At 34.1% G+C, this 20,489-nt stretch overlaps 1 protein-coding gene and 1 long non-coding RNA gene across 5 annotated transcripts in view; one reads left to right on the top strand and one right to left on the bottom strand.

Moving 5' to 3' along the window:
* Window positions 1–20,489, bottom strand: part of LOC137654236 (uncharacterized) — a 344,104-nt gene that overhangs the window by 61,422 nt on the left and 262,193 nt on the right. The window lies entirely within an intron of this gene.
* Window positions 1–20,489, top strand: part of LOC137654206 (protein tramtrack, alpha isoform-like) — a 236,722-nt gene that overhangs the window by 98,241 nt on the left and 117,992 nt on the right. For 2 of the 4 annotated variants that reach the window (XM_068387852.1, XM_068387844.1), the window contains exons 4-6: window positions 8,424–8,469; window positions 9,831–9,887; window positions 15,112–20,213. In XM_068387852.1, coding sequence (XP_068243953.1) covers window positions 8,424–8,469; window positions 9,831–9,887; window positions 15,112–15,893 — 885 coding nt within the window. In that variant the 3' untranslated portion in view covers window positions 15,894–20,213. Of the gene's footprint in view, window positions 1–8,423; window positions 8,470–9,830; window positions 9,888–15,111; window positions 20,214–20,489 lie in introns of those variants that run through there. The other 2 variants (XM_068387864.1, XM_068387859.1) reach the window with 1 other exon arrangement.

Below are 20,489 nucleotides of genomic sequence, written 5' to 3'. Positions count from 1 at the left end.
TCATCTACCACAGCATCATGTCATTACTTTGGAAACCATTCGACAAGCATTTCATCGCAAGTCATGAATCAAAGATGGGGACTGGATGAATAATCGCCGGGCGGATGATGATTCAGAGAAAGCTAATAAAAAGAGAAAAAAAAATCTACCACTGTTTTGTAAGGTCGTGGAGTTCGAGGGTACAATTTACCAAAAAATAGAGATGAAATGAGAGAGAGAGAGAGAGAGAGAGAGAGAGAGAGAGAGAGAGAGAGAGAGAGAGAGAGAGAGAGAGAGAGAGAGAGAATTAAGAAAAGATGTCTTTCGTGGTACATATTATAGCAGCACAGATAGTAGTCGTAGTCGTAGTAATAGTCGACGTAGTAGTAGTAGTAGTAGTAGCAGTTCAGGAACAAAGCAATACCCAGAAGCGACTATAGCAAAAGGGGAGGGAGGGAGAGGGAAGATAGAAGGTCTGGGGGGAAGGGGAGGACTTGCAACGCCCTCCATATTGATCAATGTTTGGGGCCCGAACGCTGCGCTACCTTCCTTCCTCTGCCCTAGAGCTTGTGGTAAGGGGGAAGGCAATGGAAAAGATGGAAGCTTTAAGGATGGGGGAGGGGGGGTTAGAGCTAGGGACAACAGGGATGAGGGAGATTATCCTCACCCCCTAATTTCGTATGGTACCACAGAATATGAGAATGAAAAAGGTGTTAGCCAGACCTGGTGCGTAGAATGTATGCAAGGCACAAATGTCTTGATATCGATTCTACCATGTTAGTTAGGGTTATGCAAGTTGCATCTTCGCCACAGAGAAGGCAGGATACAGATAGCATTCAAAGCACTGGACTCGCTTCAAACCTTGCCAACAAACATGCCATTTATTTACCAAAATTTTCGTGCAATTACTTATTATAAAGGAAATTTGATTTAGAGTAGATGACTTCATTATTGGTGGTTTCGTTTCTATGTTTAATACCCAAGAATAACAAAAACGATGATGGTAATTGTTTTTCTTATTTTCTGTATTACTCTTAATAATAAAATATTTATATTTGTAGGTTGTCATGAATTCTAAAATATTATTATGCCAATAATATTACTATAAATAGTTTAATATGTTTTAAGGGAATCATAGTATTTCCTCTGTAATTGTATCACGATACAACCTTGTTTTCATATTTCAAGAACTGAAATTTTGAAACTTGATTCAAAGGATTTTACCAAGTCTGCAAAGATGCTGTCCCAGTTAAAAGCACATATTTATGGATTTTAGTAACAAGCAGTTTGTATATATTTTTGAATGAGAGTTATTAGAGCAAGATGGGGAGAGGTTTTAACATGGCTAATCCTACCAAATGTGAAATGAGCCATAATTTATAATCATGGTTTTCTTACAATTAAGTATACACGTACATATATCTATCTATAAGTAAACTACTAGTCATTTTCACTAGATATATATGAATTATTAATAGCCATAATGACATCGTACTTGAATCCAAGTGGGAGATGGAATCTCTCTCTCTCTCTCTCTCTCTCTCTCTCTCTCTCTCTCTCTCTCTCTCTCTCTCTCTTATATATATATATATATATATATATATATATATATATATATATATATATATATATATATATACACGAAATTTTAAGGAAAACACTGCGTTGGAGTTGGTACGTTCGCATTGTTAGTGATAAGGATGGACTCACAATTATCACTAATAAGACTTTCGTCCTTAGACTTTTCCTTTCGTGGCTCTAATGCATATTTTACGCTCATTTACGTGTCGTTTATTGTGATTTCTATACACACACATATATATAATGTATGTATATGTGTGTGTGTCTGTGTACCTAGAGAAAAATATGACAGAATCAATAGGAATGCAATGTGGAGTGTGTTGACATAATGTTATAGATGATTTTTTTTATAAATCATTTTTTTTTTTTTAACAATAGAAAAGAAGCGACGGTTAGTGACTATGATAAGGAGCCAGGTGACTGCTTAGCTGTGGAACAAGTCTGAGAAAAGAGTTTGTAATGTTTCTATGGTTGGTCATCACTTTTGTCGATGAAGTAATGTGAGAAGTAAGAGAAAGAACTGTAAAGTCATGGGATAGGAAATTTGGTTTTGAATTGGTTGTGGGATGATTGATGTCTTCAAGTGACAGTGTGCAGATTTGTGAAAGTGAGGAGAAACTGCGGAAACTAGTAAAGTAGATCCTGGAAATATTTCCTGGAGGAAAGAATTAATAGTGAATTTGAGCAAGAGTAACTAAATGAGGGTAAAAGAAAACCGGGAAGATCACAGTAAGAAATGTTAGTATGAATGGTGTCTAAATGGAAATAGTTAATTCACAGAAAATATCTTGAAGTAAATACAACCAATGATGGCAAGATGGGAGAAGAATTGTGTCACAGGTAAAGCAAGAAACGTAGCCTGGTGATTACTAAAGACTGGGAAGAGGCTCCCAATTATTGGTGGAAACCTTGGTGGAAATGTATAAAAGGAATGGGGAGTCTACTTTCTTTTATGGTAGTGAAATACGTATATTCAGTTCAAATGAAGGAAAAGGATTTAAATTGAGGAGATGAACTATTTACTTTGTATTTGTGGCATGAAAAGAATTTATAAAAGTGGGAGAGGTGAAGTACAAGTAGTGAAAATTTTGGCATTGGTGTTTTTAGGTATTTTTGCCCCGAGGAAAAAAATAGTCGCCACTTGGTTAGGGGTTAAATTTTTCAACAGAACGTTGGTTGGAGGAAGGAGGAGAGCGAGACATAGAAAGGGCTGTATAGATGGATATAAGATGTATTAGTAGGTAAGGACCTTGATATCTAGGAAGTACAGAGGTTCGTGTAAAATTGGGTGGAAGGTGTAGTGTGTATAGAGAGGCTTCATGCCCTAATAATAAACATATTACATTAGTCTTATCGCACTGGGGGATTCATCTACGATTCAACAGTTTCCTGATGAATGCAAGGCACAGTTTCTTCTAACTAAACACACACACTATATATATATATATATATATATATATATATATATATATATATATATATATATATAAATGAGAGGGATTTTTAAAGCTAGTCATATATATATATATATATATATATATATATATATAAATATATATATATATATATATATATATATATATAAAAATAAATGAGAGGGATTTTTAAAGCTAGTCTATATATATACATATATATATATATATATATATATATATATATATATATATATATATATATATAAATGAGTGACTTTAAACCTATTAAGAGGTTTAAAATGCACGTTTCCTCAAGAGATCCATTCATGTTGCTCATGGTGAAGTCTAGACCTTACCCAGTCCATCTCCCCCTTCCTTCCTGGTAAACAGTTGAAGATAACCATATGTCGAAGGTCATCTGTCTGCCCAAGCCATTGTTGCAAACTCGAAAGGAAATCTTCAGAAGTCCTGGACCTTATTGATCGATGTTAGGGCAAACCCACTGCAGTACTTTCCTACCCCCCTTCCTTCGTTCCTTCTCCTAACCATCCTCTCTCTTCTCACGCCCCTCCCCAACCTCCTCCATTCACTATCTGGCCCCTTACCGTCTCCTAGTCCCCCATCCATGAACCGTCTGTGGTGAGCGACCAATCCCCTGCCCTCCTCAAGTTGATAGGGTCACGATAGGTCCTTTTCCAAGACGGATAGATCAGTCGATACCGCGGACGGTCGAGTTTACGTGTCAGGAACTTGGCGCTCCTGTTTTTCTGTCTATTAGTTTCAGTTTAGTTTTAGTTTATAAACAAATGATAACGAAATTAAATATGGATATAAGTTAAAATTCTGTCATATTGACTACTTTTATAAATTCATTTAATCCCGCTAAATCTTTTTTTTTTTTTTTTTTGCTACATGCCACAGACCATTCAAACTATATTAGGCCTTTATTTGTTATTCAGATAGCGCACTTTTCTTTCCTACATGGGTTTAATGAATTACTCTTAATAGGTGTCCAAGTGACATTTCTTCCAATTCTCGCACATGCACGTTTTCTCCCTTACTCTCTCATAGTTTGTTTCTTTTGTACGTAAGGCGAGCCAAGTAAGGAAAAAAAGGAGGCTAAAACTTGCTGGATCAAGTAAAATAAAAAATAAAACTTGAAGAAGTACAATCTAGGATATGAATGCATTTGAATATGTCCCTTTCCTATAATCAGCAATTGATAAAATACAAGTTTTCTACGGTATACGTAGTTACGATAGTTCACATTTTTAAATAGTTTTAATTTAAAAATTACGGACAGGAATTACGATATTAATATTAGAGTGCTTAGTTTTATTATCCATTTTCTCAGGTAGCAATTATTTATTAACAACAGCTAATGTTGAGAATTTTTTTTCCAGACTTGTATGTATTTTCAGTATGTGGGTTAGAAAAAAACAAACATTCTTTCATTTAATGTTTATACGCCGAGGCAATATTTCCTTCATTATTCAAGTTTGGAAAATGAGATAACCATCGATGTTGTTATCATTACAACTACTATCACTATCTTTTTACGGATTTCGATAGAGGCTAAACAGCTCAAGTCGTTAATATTCAAACATGTATTAGTGCTCATGAAACGTTTATGCAGGCAAAGACAAAGCAGTTCTTTTTCAAATTAACTGTAATCGGTTCCTATTGAAAAATCCCTTATCTATTTATTAATCATTATCAAAATTGGTTTGAATGTCATCCTGCATCAGTCTCGGTAGCAGGTTCACTGGTGAAATGACTGTGACTAGGTCACTAGAAGGAAGAAGAAGCACTTGCAGCGTTTCCGAGTGGACACCTTCGTTCGCACGTGGAATGAGACTGGAAATGATCCCTTTGTTGAATATGAACCAGTTCGAATCTCGAGTTACTTCCGTTGTTTCCCTTAAGCTCCCCTTTTAAAAGAAGCTTACGGACATAGAGCTGTAGGGGAGTCGAAGAGAGAGCGAGGCCACGTGAGAGGGGAAGCCCCGTCAGTTTTGTAGGGTAGTGAGGGATAAAGAGGGGATGGAAGGCGATTTGCGACTGCAGGTGCCATAGACATAAATAAAGGCCAGGAGGGGGGATTCCTATAACCCCCTTTAAGGAAAGGTTTCTCTTCAAATGACGTTACGCACCAAACTCTGTAGTATTTTCATCCTTCGCTAGTCTTAGTACCTTGTCTTAAATTTAGATATAATAATTGTCGAATACTTGTGCAATCTACAAAAATCCTAATAAGTTGCAGTGATTTTTTTGGTTTTTTATTTCCCTTAAAATGTTTCGTTTTAAGTCGTATATATGAAATAATCTCTCCATATATACATATATAGGCGCGTATATATATATATATATATATATATATATATATATATATATATATATATATATATATATATATATATAAATATAAATATATATTGTTGAACTCACCTAAATACAAAGCGCAGACCCAACTTTGCAGAACTTGCCGACCAAAAGACCGTAGGTAAAATTAATTGAATAATTAGGTCTAAAGTGGTCAGTGTAAAGATGGTCAGTGTTAAGAGTTGCTTAGCATTAGTGTTTTCAATTCTAAAATAAAGTTAACATTTGTTATTTGGAACTGAACGCACACTACCGCATTAAATGATTATTAAAGAAAATTACAATATACGTTCTGATGGATTTAATGCGAGGAATAAACATGAATGTCTCAAGAAATAACTTTCAAAACGCTTGATAACATTAACGGTACTTATTATGATTACATGAACGCTTACATTGAATATAGATGTGTAAGAATTTTCTTTAGACTGAATGTACATGCACACATATTTCGGGCCGCGACCACTTTTAAAGTTTAAAGTCCGCTCGTGAATGGCAGAGGCAAGGGACAATGACAGTTCCCTAGAGACTGACCAAATGTACATATGATCAGACCTATAGGCTCTCCAAAACCCCCATTCGTCTCTCATAAGGATAGTGAGGTTGCGAGCTTGAGCGGGACTCGAACCCAAGTCCAGCAATACACAGACAGGGATACTTCCAATAGCCCACCACAACCTTAGAAGAGAAAAAAGAAAAGAAGAAAAAGAACTCATTTAGCCAAGAGAGGGGCCCATAATTGTTAATTTAGTCGTCATAATATTATGAAAAACTTTTTTTTTGGTAAAACGACATTTTGCTCCTTATAAAATACCAGTTAATCTCGTGAGAAAAAAAAAGAGAATTTCACATCTTCTTGTGAGGTTACATTCGAAAATTCACTCTCTATTTTCTGCGGACTCCTTGGTTATTTTGTTTGATTTTGTAGCCATTCTCATCCTGAGGGAATCCTACAGTATAACCGTTGCGCTTTCCATTTGTCTCTCTCTCTCTCTCTCTCTCTCTCTCTCTCTCTCTCTCTCTCTCTCTCTCTCTCTCTCTCTCTCTCTCTCATATACGTACATTGATTAGTAAGTGGCATTTCACAACACAGCAATAGGATAATTTCCAAAACTCTTCACATATTTCTTGCAACAGATTAACATTTAAATACTTCGGGGATAAACATTTTATAGACGATGATTATAATTTAAAAGCAGTATATCAGTGATATAACCGTATTAACAGCATACTGTATTTCTTGAGATTAATGAGTATTCAGTAACGCACTCATTCTCTGCAACTTCACTGGTGCTCCTTATGCCAAGGTAAATGCAAACTGTTTACGGTTCGCTTGTGTCTAGTGACCTCCCTTTGGTATTCCCTCCCTTTGTAGCGATACGCCCTTTTTCTCTTTATTACCTGTTCCTTCTGTCTTGCATCGCAGCGCCCTTTTGAGAACCTTTACTCTCCCTTCTTCCCCCTTCGCTGGGGACGTTCACCTCGGCCATTCACTTCCTTCCTCTCTCTCTCTCTCTCTCTCTCTCTCTCTCTCTCTCTCTCTCTCTCTCTCTCTCTCCTTTCGTCGAGCGCCTTCTCCCTCCTGTAGTGCCCTCCACATCTGCTGTAGCACCCCTTCCCGGCCAGTATTGATCGTCCCCCCCAGGCATCCCTGCAGCCATATTGATCTCTTCGCCGTTGCCATGGTTACCTCAAGACGGGTCGGATTGGTTTAAAAATTCCCATAGATGGTATCGGGCTTTCCCCCTCGTTTGCCCAAGCTAGAAATTGTGCAGGCAGATAACAAGGTCGATAGCGTAGAGGGAAAGTGGGGGGAGGGGAAGGTTGCTCTTTATATTTATAGTTTTGGTTAGAGATACCGTCGTTATCTCTTCTCTCCCCAATCCTGTCCCTAGCTTTCCTTGTTCCTACACAACCTTTCTCCCGAGAGACATTTTAAGACAACCGAATGGCAAGATATCGACGTCGAGCTTTGAGAGAGAGAGAGAGAGAGAGAGAGAGAGAGAGAGAGAGAGAGAGAGAGAGAGAGAGAGAGAGAGAGAGGGGGGGGGCAAGAAGCTTTACACTGATCTCGCTTTGATTTTCTCATGAGGAGTTTTACCCTTATCACCACCCTCCAACTCCACAAGATTTCCCTTCCTTTTTTTTTTTCATTTTTTTTTTAAGACCTTGATGAAGCGTCTGTCAGATCTTCAATTTTTTTTTTTTTCGCTATAAATCTTTTGGGTAAAACACTATGACGTATTCGTCAGTATTGCAATTAGATTGATGATATGAAATCATATTTATAAAACGTGAGTGTGGAGGGTATGCCGTTATCTCAGATATATTCGTAATGTAGAAGATAGTAATTTTTCACGGATAGAAAATGGCAAAGACATTATAAACAGTGTCGTGTCCATTCTGTTATTTTGCTCTTTGTGTCCTATTGAGTAGTAGCAAAGAACACCACGTTTACACTTAACTGTTGTCTAGTTTGGGTTTCTACTTGCGCTTTTATAGCCGCCAGTTTTATCTGTATTGAGTTCATTAGTTTATACATTTTGGAAAAAAAAAATAAGTGATTTATCTTTGTATTTCTTGTTATAATTAGGGAATGATGCAAGTCTATTTACTTGTTTAGAAAATTACTATCTTTGCATTGATTATTATTATTCAAAAAAATTCTGGTGTACAACATTTACGTTTAACTCGAAAGTTGTGGTTATGCCCTTTCGTGAAATTTTTCTTCCAAGGGTTTGGTCCCATTTTAATTGATTTTATATTTTTCAGAGAAAAACATTAGGTTTTCTTCAGGGTTATGTAACCTCTACTCAGTTTTCTAAAAAAAATGCTCTCGACACCGAGTATAAAATTCATATCTGAAATATTTTTCCGAGTCGTGTTTATTTATTTATTTTATTTTTTTTTTTTTTGAGGGGACGTGTAATGCTTCGAAGAGATGCTTTACTATTTCAGATTTTTTTAGCCACTCTAAATTTCATTAGAGTAGATTTCATGCGAATGCCCATTGATTGTAGTTAGCAAAATGTATTACTTAAATATCATTCTTTTCTTTTCTTCCAGAGTGGGGAATCAACTCCAGGACCATCGGGTGAAAGTCAAGGGAAAGGTGAGTTTTCGTCTATTACTCTTGGTTTCGATGATTGCTGTTTTCATTATTGGTTATACTGTGCAAAGCGGATAGGAAGGATAGCTAGCAATATGCAGTAAAAAGAGAATATTACGCTGTTAATAACTAGTAAAATACAAAATCGACCATTTTAAATGAAATTAATTTTTACTTAAATATTTGGCCACCTACACGAGCTATATACCGATGCCAATAAAATATATATAACTTATGATTACAGTATATAATTGGAGTGTATACTCTTATTAACTAAAGACATCTGAAAGTTATAGTTTCTTCAAGACACGTGATGCTCAAGCAAAGAAGTTGCATCTCGAAGAGAATGAATGCAAGATAATAATTCCAGCGTTGATAGGTTGGAAACTGTGAAAAACTTGTGGCGAATCTATATTGCAAATATTTAAAGAGGTCAAAACCATCTTTTTGGAGAACTGAAAAGGTCAAACTGCTATTATGAAGTTGAGAAAGGTCAAAACATTAGAATGGAAATGCTCTGATATTTTGACAAACATAACAAATACATATGTAAGATTTACTGTCATTCTGGCATGATATAAGGAATCCCCCAAAATAGGCCGCATATCTCCTGAAGGTGATTTAAGATAAAATAATTATGTTAAAATTTGAAAATTGTTATAATATATTGCGTTTTTTCTTATCAATATTGCTATTTTACGTTGGAACTCAAAATTTCCCATCTTTTTTTCTATCTAATGAAATTTAAGTTGACTGTGTGAGTGAGGGCCACCATAGAAATCGAAGTGAACTTCTGGATTCATGTTGCTCTTGAATTTATTGCTTCAGATAAACGAATGTGATCTTAATGTTTAAACGAATGAATTTCGCGTTATATCCCCTGGCTAATTGGTCACATTGAGATATTAGTTACATAGAGTTACGAGAAAATCTGTTGCAAGGACATATTTTGATCTCGGTACGTTTGCTTTTCACTGCAAAGTTGTAAACAACCAGTAACATCAAGTAATATAATAGCAACCGGAGTATGACTTCATATTATATTTTACAAGAATTGACAAGAATCGCTCCTACAATAAAAACAGTATTAGGGTTACAGACTGGTTTTCCTTGGATTTTCAACAACCACTGCTTAGTAGAAAAACGTGGCTATTCTCACATCTTATAACAGTATTCTTAGTATCTTAAAACATGGGGAATTGTGTTAAGTGTGTTTTTCATATATTTAGATTGCACAGTTCCACTTCGTGCATATTTTATTTGTTAAGAGTGTTTCCAAATTTATGCAATACAAAACTTTGTGATAAAAATCGTTTCAACTCCCGAATATTAGACTAATGTTTGAATTTTTCTTTCATTTACAGAGGTGACGAGGTTGCCACAAGAAGAACAAGAGAACACGAGGGATTCTCCTGGTTCAGGTGAGTGATAGAGTACTATTATAAATAATTAACTGTAGCAGGATGTACCTAGTAAATTCCTATTGCATTGCAGATTCATTTCATTTGAAAAAAAAGGAATCTATCATACTGATATTCAAATATTTTAAGCAATCTCTGTTTTATTTTTAATATTCCCATTATTATAATAGCTTTTATTAGGTTATTCCTGATATAAGAGTTTTTGAAATTACAATGTATTTACTGATAATACAATTCAATTGCTATGCTACATGAGAAATTATTTAATAACTATGCTATATCCAAAAACATATCCACTTTAATAACTAATTTTCCACAAACATTCATATATGACAGCACATGTTACAATTTTTTGTTTGTTAAAGTATCAATATTTATTCAGAAGTAAGCAATTATCGAGATTGCGGCATCTGATACAATCTTGTAAAGCCTCTTATAGTAGTAGTAGTAGTAATAATAATAATAATAATAATAATAATAATAATAATAATAACAATAATAATACTAATATCAATAGTATTAACAATAATAGGGACCTATCAGCATCACCATCCACTTTGTTTAGTTCATAATTAAAATTATCACTAGTACTGTATTTTTCGTAAATTTAATCATACCCCCTTTGTTCCTGTATAACCCTTAAATATGTAGTGTATACATCGTATTTTGCAACATTATCATCATTGTTTGCACAAAGTTGGTTTTGTTCTAGTGTCCTGTATTTCATCTTATAGGGCATATTTGATTGTCATAGTTTAGCTCGCAAAATATTACGATACCTTGTAATAAAAACCGTATGAAAGTCTTTAAAGTACATCGCACACTATTGACAAAAATAGAATTTTGATTGGAAAACTGGTCTAGGTCAAACACACACAAACATCACGTATATATATATATATATATATATATATATATATATATATATATATATATATATATATATATATATATATATTATATATATATTATATATATATTATATATATATATATATATATATATATATATATATATATATATATATATATATATATATATATATATATATATATATATATATATATAAAGACCAATTTGATGCCCTAGAATGTACTTAAACATTAATGGATAATATTCGTACGAAATATAATTCTGTTTAAGTCTACAGTATTTCAGTTGCAGATAAACTGCCAAATATAAAATAAAAAGGCTAAAAATTAAGACCAATAACAACAGTATGAAAGCAAAATCAAAATGAATTACCAATCTATACCACAGTTGCATAACGAAGTATTCCTTGTAACCGAGGAACGACGTTAATTAAGAACCGAGCTGTAAGAGCAAGCTAATGGAGGCCTTATAATCCGGTGTATGGTAGGGGCTGCACTCATTAGCTGCTCATGAACTGAGAAATAACTTTTTTTCTCTTGCACAAAAGTGTTTCTCAAAAACATAATCCGTATTAATGTTGTAGTGATTAGTTAAGCCTAAAACGTAATCGCTTCTGGTAAATGCAACGTAGCCTACTTTGTTCGTGGCAATTCATTGTGATGGAATTTAATATGTTTTGTAAATTATTCTTAATCATAGAATTACTAAATTCACCTATAAAGTTTATTCATAAGTTCATAGGTTTATCCTCAAAGTAAACACGGATTAAACACCTGCAACCTCATATATACTATATATATATATATATATATATATATATATATATATATATATATATATATATATATATATACTGTATATATATATATATATATATATATATATATATATATATATATAAATATAAACATAAACGGTTTATAAATTAATACACACATACATACATACATACATACACATACATACATATATAAATATATATATATATATAATATATATATATATATATATATATATATATATATATATATAATATATATATATACAGGTAGAAAAAAACATAAAAAAAATAAGACTTGAAAGACTTTTGGAAACGTAGTGAGTACTATCTTTTCAAATCAGCTCCATAACACCACCATATATTAATGGCTTACATTAATGTATATAGGTGTTGGAATAATTTCATTTAGAAAATTGTTTAATGTGGTAACGATTTTACTACATGATTTACGAATTATTTTTACATAAATAGAATAAGTGTTTTAAGGAGGCTGCATTATGCCCTCTATGACTGTCTATACAGACAATATACTATTTAGTGGAATTTGTTTAAATGGCATCTTCTCTGAGTTGTTGTGCCATGCGTTGTCTTCAAGATCCACTCGAGTATCGATAGATTTTAAGCAAAATACATAAAAAGGAAATTAACTTTCATTTTGTAGGGGGTAAACCGAGATGAAAATTCCGCGGACGCGAACGTAAGACAATTAAGAAACAAATTGCTAAAAATTGACTGTTTTTTATCTTCATCTCTAGAAATATATGTTTATCTTGATAGAGGAATACATTGTAACCATTTATTCATTATATTCGCCGTCTTTTATGATTAAACCTTGTAGATATTTACTTTTCACAAAAAATATCCCGACCTTATAGAAGACAAATAAAATGTGGGAAGAAATCAGGAAAGACGAGGTAAGAGAAACTCCAGATCCTGTAATGCATGGATTCCTAGATGGTGATTTTTCTCTATTTATTGATTGCTTCATGATTTTCTCCATAAACGTTATTGCATTCGTATACTTATTTTATTTTCAATTTTATGTATTCGTATCTTCATTTTTCATTATTTTCTCATTTTGTATGGTGTCTCTTCGTTTTCTTTATTTTTTATCTTAATTATCTTGAGCCTGCGAAAATGACTTTGATCATTTTTAGAATGCTGTGATCATGATTACTTTCTCTTCCGAAGATTTATCGTCATTTTCGCATGACTCACTCATCTTTCCATTTAATGCATTCCATGCATGGGACGATTTATCATAAATGCATCTATCAAAATAGCTCTGTGAGATGAGCGTGTCAATTCTTACTTTGAACATGGATGGTCATTTTTACAGAAAGCTCATGATATACTGTATATGTGTGTATTTCTCCCTTCAGTATGTATCCGAGGCGATTTATATCTATATATACATAAACATGTCTTTTTTATATCTTATAAGTCATCAGCAGGTTTAGATTTCTGTTAAACGCTTCAGGAGTGTAACCATAATTTGGTGGTGGAAACGAGCATGTTTACTATAGATTATTATTATTTCTTTTAAACTCTCTTTCTCGTTCGACGCATGACTACTTTTCTTGTGTTATGTAGTGTTTGATGTTTGGATTAAAGATGCCGGACGATAAAGCCCACTTCATTATTGGCATGCCATTGAATGTGAGTTTTATTGGTTTTCATCTCTTGATCCCAAATGTCACCACTATTAGCATAGGGCAATGGCAGTGTTCCTTCTTTAATTAGGGTTGCATAATTTAGATCATATTCAAAAGAGATTGGTGGTGACATTTTTTTGTTTTGTCCTTGTCAGATTTGATGAAAAATAACACTAGAAAATTCAGTATAAATACAAAGTATAACTTGCCTGTATTCAGTTTAGTGAAGGAAGGTGCGTACATGTGAAGCATGAAATAAAACACCCCTGTTCAAAATTGAATTATATAAAAAAAAATATTAAACAATTGCAAGGCGTTTAAAATTCCAGACTGGTTAATTTCCGCGTGTTAATGATGTTACATATAATTAAGAACTTGAAACTGACCTAGCCTTAATTAAAATGACATAATCTGAAACTTGAGTATTTTCCTGTCATAGCTTTCTTTAATAAACTGAACAGAATACAATCATCATCTCGAGTCTGACGCTTTTGATCTAAGGTTAGCTTATACTTAGGGTTACTGTTTTTTTTTTATATTGCTGAGAGCAAGACGTTTCTGAGTGAGATTGACCATGGAAGCTATAGCAAACACGTGGACCATGTTTAAAGCCTATGGAATATGATTCCAACTTATGTGTCGTCTTATAAACTACAAGATTTAATAAAATTAATTAGGCCCCCTATAAGTATTGAACTCAAATTAAATTCCAAATCCCGTGTAAAGTAATGCTTCAATGTGCAATCCCAGTTACCACTTTTTCTCACATTGTGTTCCCAGACACTTTCTCATCATGTTCTTTTCTTTATAATTCACACCATTTCTTCATGTGTTCGCACTGCATGACGTTGTCTTTCTACTCTTATTAAAGTTGATAATGTTGAACAACCAAGTCCTAGATTCAGATTCACTCCAGTTTCTTAAAATGTTATTTTAAATGTTGTTATAAAATGCTTTCATTATTTATATCCGATTGGTTAATATAGAAGTTTCCAGTCTTATTAGGCTGTTCAACGTATCGACTATACCCTTCGTTTCTTTGTTCATAGTTTTGGCCTTGCTTTTCATAGATGGCCAAAACGTGTTCTTGTTAAATAGTGGTTGGGTCCATTTTTATTTCGCGTCCTCTGATGGGTCTCCCTTCAGAGGTCAAGAAGTAAAACTGGGTCAGGTCAAGGGACTGAGGTTAGTGGGATGGTATACCTTCTTGGTGGTCTCTTTGGACACTTGTTTTCTTGTCACTTTCCTTAATTTATTCCTTTATTTTGTTTCATTTTTTCTCATAGTTTATTGCGTACATGGTTCCTTCTAATTTGGTACATAAGGGAAAAGATTGGATACAGTTTTTTGAAGTGACATACAGTAAGTTACGCCGACTGCTACCCATTTTTTTTTTTTTCAATTATTCAAGTGGTTCACTGACAGTAACATATAACCGTAATCATCCATGAGAAGGCTTTATGAAGTTTCAGTTATTATTATTATTATTACTATTATTTTGATTATATCGACTGATAATAGTGAAACATGTTGCTTTGGGCCATGAAAGCCTCTTTAAAAGGGTGATTCTGATTTTCTCAAAATTTGGAGAAACGTAGTTCTGTAAAACTTTCATATGAAGGAGACATCAACTTTCAACGGTACTTGATAGAAATATTGGTATTTAAAGGCATACGCATTTCGTTATTGTTTTTTTGTTTATTTGTTTTATTAGGAAAAAAATCAGTGATATTTTCAATGATTTTTTTCCCAAGTTCTTGTACTTCATAACATTACATCTTGTATTTTTATTATAATTATCATTATTATTTCTATTTTGATTTCCATTATTAATTGCTATTATCATTATTATTGATGATGTTAGGCGAAGTAGAAGGTATACCATCTCTGGGCTGACCTGGTCTCTGTGTTGCAGGACACGTTCCGGAGTGGACGACCCACGAGTACGACCCGGACGACCACCACGCCGTCGCCGCCATGCACACTGCCATCAAGAGTAATTCTCAGCCTCCTCCCTTACCACCGCCTCCACCAACCACGGACATAGACCAGCTGTACTACACGAAAAACCTTTTGGAGGCTGCCATGCTCAAGAACCCCTACGAAGCCCTGAAAAACGACAAGCATTTGCATGGCTCCATCCTCTTGGCCTCCCTGAGGGCGCCACTCAAATTCGGCCTTCACGGAGTCTATGAGAGAGACGATCGCGAGCACATCGACTCCTCGCCCCACTCTCCTTTAACCTCTCCTCAGAAGCCAACGCAGTCCTCGCCCACTTCCATTTCCCCTAGTAGCGGGAGTGGAAGCGAGCGAGGAGAAAGGGGAAGTGGAGAAGGACGAGGAGGAGGTGGTAGTGGGGGAAATAACAAAGTCTCAGTGCCCATCATGAGTTACTGTATCCAAGATAACGGGTTCAAGTGCTCCAAGTGCTTCCAGACATTCACCCACCCGTCCAACTTCCACCGACATTACATCACAGTTCACACGGACCGTCGGGCCCATAAGTGCCATGTCTGCGGCAAAGAGTTCAAACGCAAGGACAACATGATGTCCCATATCCGATCTGTTCATCGACCTGGCAAGGAGGGACACACCATCTTTAGAGATGTTTCCTCCGTATCTCCGAGCTTACCTAGGGAAGTCCCTCACTTGCAAGAACAACTCATGCAACAGATGCAGCAAGTTGACAAAGTCTAAAAGAGCTTCCAGGTGTGGTGATGATCTCTTCTATTTTTTAAGATATATTTTTCTCTCTGTCAAAATAAGTGTTGTGGCCTTATTAATGACTGGGGCTCACAACGAGATGATAATTCCATGACTACACAAATAGAAGCGGCCCAATTACTTCGGCCATACGGAGTCAAATCGACCAGTTTAGCAAATATTGGTCCATGTGACCACAATCTCATTATAATGTGCAATGTTGTTTAATGGTATCTTGCAAGCAAGAGCAAGCAAGAGGCAAATGAGCCTATATTAGAGCCCTAACCTACAAATACCTGATGCGGTGACAAATCCCTCAAAATGCTGTATTCTGTGATGAATTGCATATCCCTGCCTCTAGGGGGCAGCTTCCAGTGAACCCCCTTTGCAGTAAGGGTAACTTTCCCTCCTGCAATATTTACGTATGTCTCTTGTGTGTTTGAGTGTATGCATGAGAGTGAGAGGCCTTAATCTGTGCCTTCAAGCAGCTCAAAGGCAGAAGTGAAAGTTCCTCGTGATGGATAAAATAATAAACACGAGGATATCAAACTGCCAGAGCTGAAGAACAAATTGAAAACCCCACAACAGTTTGTTTACCTTTTTACGTATACTGGTTGTATTGTGTTAGTGATATTGATTAATTATTTAGCAAAATGAAGTGCAATATAGTGCATTAGTTTATTTATAGACAGGTTTCACCTTATCTAAGCATGACAGTAACTTAAGGCGTAACATTACGACGATGGAGCGGGAAACCAAGTGCTTGTTAATAAGAAAGAAAAGAAGAAAGGTTTCGAGTCTGAAAGAAAAGAAGTATAGCGTTAAAGAACACTGCCAAGACTTCCAATAAACGAAGTGCGTTTCTGTGTATTCATTCCTTCTTGATGAAGAACCAATCATTTTTATATAAAGAAATATCCAAGTTATGAGATCTCCCATGAGATTTCCCTTTATCGCAGTTTAAATGAAATTATTTTTATTATGCTTTTCAATTTCAGTACCTCTTAGCAATTGTTTATATTCTCCCGTAAATCGTTTTATCGTAGTGAGCGAATCGAGAACAGAATTTAAATTCATCTAAATATGCTAACAAATGAATCTATATGAAGTATATACGTATCCGCTGAAAGCCAACAATCCAGTGTTTAATGCAAATGCTACAAAGGAATGATAATCGATTTCAGCATTCACATCACTGACTGCAAAATGAGCTTCGTTAGCACGTGATAAAAGATGCATTTAAAGTCTTTATAAACCTTTTTTCGTGTAAAGTTAGTTTATGGTTGTATATAGTTTTTATTATTTTTTGTGTGATTTTTGTGTTGTGTTTTCGACCAAAGTTAGTGTGGTAAATAGTATTCTTTATTCTCTTCAGTCATGCTTAACAGTCGGAATAGTTTTAAAAATAAAGACAAAATTTCTAATGTAACGTTCTGAGTTATTTCGGTTCAGATAAAATTAAATTTCGTACAATACAGTAATCTATTTTGACTAAAGCATGCGAATGGCTTGAGGGTACACTACTGTAGTGTTTGTATTGAGATGTATTTCATATGACAATCTCGTAAACGAGAAGTCCTTTTTCACAACGTAACAATAGGGAACTCGAAAGATTCATGGTATTTCTCTCTTATTTCCTTCAGATCACAATATCCTTTCCATCAGCTGCTACGAATCTTTTAAAAGAAACAAATGTTTATATGCACTAAAATATTTATCGTAAAAAAACGAACTATGCAAAGCTAACTGAAAGTAAAAGTTTATAGAGATTCAGCACATAATAATTCTAAGTAGCAATCTGCAATATGGTTGAGTTTTTATTGTTATAACATAGGATTCTGAGTGTTAGCGTCACTTGCTACTTACTGTTATTTGTGCTCGAATCATAATCTATGCATGTTTATAAGAGGCTTTAAATGAGCTTAAAAAAAAGTTGTTTTTATTATTATTGAAACCGCTGTAAAGAGAGTAGCTATAACAGAGTAATATATTGAATAATATATTCAACTTTATTTATTAAGTTAAATAGAAATTAATATAATTACACTTTGAGGGAAAGAGCATCCTCGACATTGTTTATATAGAGGCTATAAATGATTTATTTATTTATGAAGCTGTAGGGTTATTTTAATCGTTTTTTTTGTTTCACCATGACATACATGTAACTTGTAACTTGTTTTTGCGTACAAAGTGTACATCTATGAAACGCACACAAGCACACACACCCTGACATACATGTAACTTACTTGGTTGTGTACAAAGTGTACATTTATAAAATTTGTGCGAGCAAACATACGCAATCTGACATAGGATACATTTATAACACTCGCATGCGGCCGTACACACCTTGACATACATATAACCTCTCTTTGTATACATTCATGAAACTCGCTCACACCCCAAGACATACATGAAACCTGTGTTCATTAATTCGACTCTCACAAATTCTTATACGCATCGACATGTGTAGCTACATGAAAATCAGAACCATTACAGTTGTATATTATCCCTAACAAACGACATTTTTAATAGTCGCTTTAAAAGAAAAAGGATTGAAATAAACCCACAGCAAAACTGGAAATAATTTTTTTCTTCGTTTTTAATATTTATAGAAATATAATTACTTTCTTCAAAGGTTGATATAGGATATCCGGGTAGCTAATTCACATCAACCATTTTTATTTTTGTTTCTTTTATATACTAGTGCTATAGTCATCAACAAATGCACATATGAATGCATAGGTGCAAAAAATTAAAAATGACCCGACAGGGAGAAATTTTTGCCTTAAAGAAACTAGATAGCTATAACAAAAGAATTACGAATCGCTTGTTCGTGTGTGCGTGTGTGTGTGTGTTTGAGGTCATGAATACACACTCGAGAGCGTTTACACATACGATTGTGTATATAATATACACTCGGTCACAGATAGACATGTTCATTAATATTTGTACGTGCGTGTCATTTTATATACGTACACAAATGTAGACACAAACTTGAACTTCAAACCGGTGATATAGTTTTGTTATTCAATGACAAAAACGGTCAAGAAAACTTGTGCATATATGTCAAGCTCTAAAGATATGTAAAGGTATATATTCATTAAAAAAATTATCATGTTGCATCCAATTCATATTTTCTATAAATATATCGTATCATGTAAAAATTTGTGTTGGGATTTTGGACCGTCTCGGCGAATGAGAAATATGCACCAGTTATTTAAGAGTGGTCTTTTCAAAAGCGAATTTTCCTTTTATCTTGTATAGTAGTTGTCTTTTTTAGAAGAATTTACACCTTTTCCACATTTCTACATTTTGTAAATTTTGTAAATGTCATATACTGAGATAGTTGGGTAAGGCAGGTCTTATTATTACCATTTATTATCGTTATTATTAAATGTACCGGGTGTAGACAATGCCTTTCTGAAATTTTTTTCGTTTTCAGTCTCATACTGTAGAAAAGGGCTATATTGTTTCTCTTTGGTTTAGTACAAAGTTACATATCCGTTTTACTCTAGGAAAAATAAATCATTATTTTTTGCATTTGTATCTCCGAATAGTGCATTTTTTGTTTTTCCCTTGTGTGAACTGTAAAACCTAAGATTTTTCTAGTATTATTTTTCACCTCACACAAGACATCGGCCTTAAAAGAGTAACGTGTTAAACCTAGTTGTAATTAAAGGTAAAATACAAGTAGATTTCCAATTCATTATTTGCAGCTATTGGTATATCGGAAGTGAAGCATTTCACCAGTACTCTTATGTAAAAGAAAAACTCTGAATCAAAATTTAAATGAATACTAAAAGCCTTTTCAAGGAATACCTATTTTCAAAACTTTTTAAAGTTGCTGGAGGTTCATAGCCCGTCATTTGTTTTTATTTTATGTTTCTCCTAAGGAAATGGGCCCTAATGACTTGCTCTTTCGAAGTTTTAGTCACAAAAAGTCTTCCTGGTGATATGCCAATTTTTTGGTCGACTTATGAATCCAACCAACTGCTGTAGAAGGGTGTGTGGTGCTCACCAGTTTGTTTCAACCTAAATTTTATTGTAGTCAATGCCTTGTACTTCAGACGTTACACATGCAGTATATATATATATATATATATATATATATATATATATATATATATATATATATATATATATATATATATTTACGTGTGTGAATTATTTCTCATTAACGCAAAAATCACATAGATTGTTGAATACCACACACCTCGTCTTCTGTTCCTGACCCCCATTTTCTATGACCCCGGTTGACCCGATAGTACAAGCCTCTGAGGCACACTAGACGTCCTCCACACTTTTGTTATTTATAGTATCGAGAGGGAAATAAAGTTTATGGAAAAAAATGAAGTATTTGCATTATTTTGAAGATCCTTTATCGAGGTATGTACTTTATACATTTAATTCTGCTTATGCCGTGTGTGTTTGTTGCATGTGCTTGCATACTATATTTGCCTTTTCATAATGAATGTTTTCGTAACTATTTTTTTCTAGTCATTTATATATTTATATATGAATTGATATGGTTACTTTGTATTCCTTTAACCAACTCAAATTTAACGTTCTAAATAGAAGAATTTACAATCA

Source organism: Palaemon carinicauda, chromosome 1 (assembly GCF_036898095.1).
Source record: "Palaemon carinicauda isolate YSFRI2023 chromosome 1, ASM3689809v2, whole genome shotgun sequence".
Classification (NCBI taxonomy): Eukaryota; Metazoa; Arthropoda; class Malacostraca; order Decapoda; family Palaemonidae; genus Palaemon; species Palaemon carinicauda.
The sequence above is the reverse complement of the archived record's forward strand: the minus strand, read 5'-3'. Positions and strand labels throughout refer to the sequence as shown.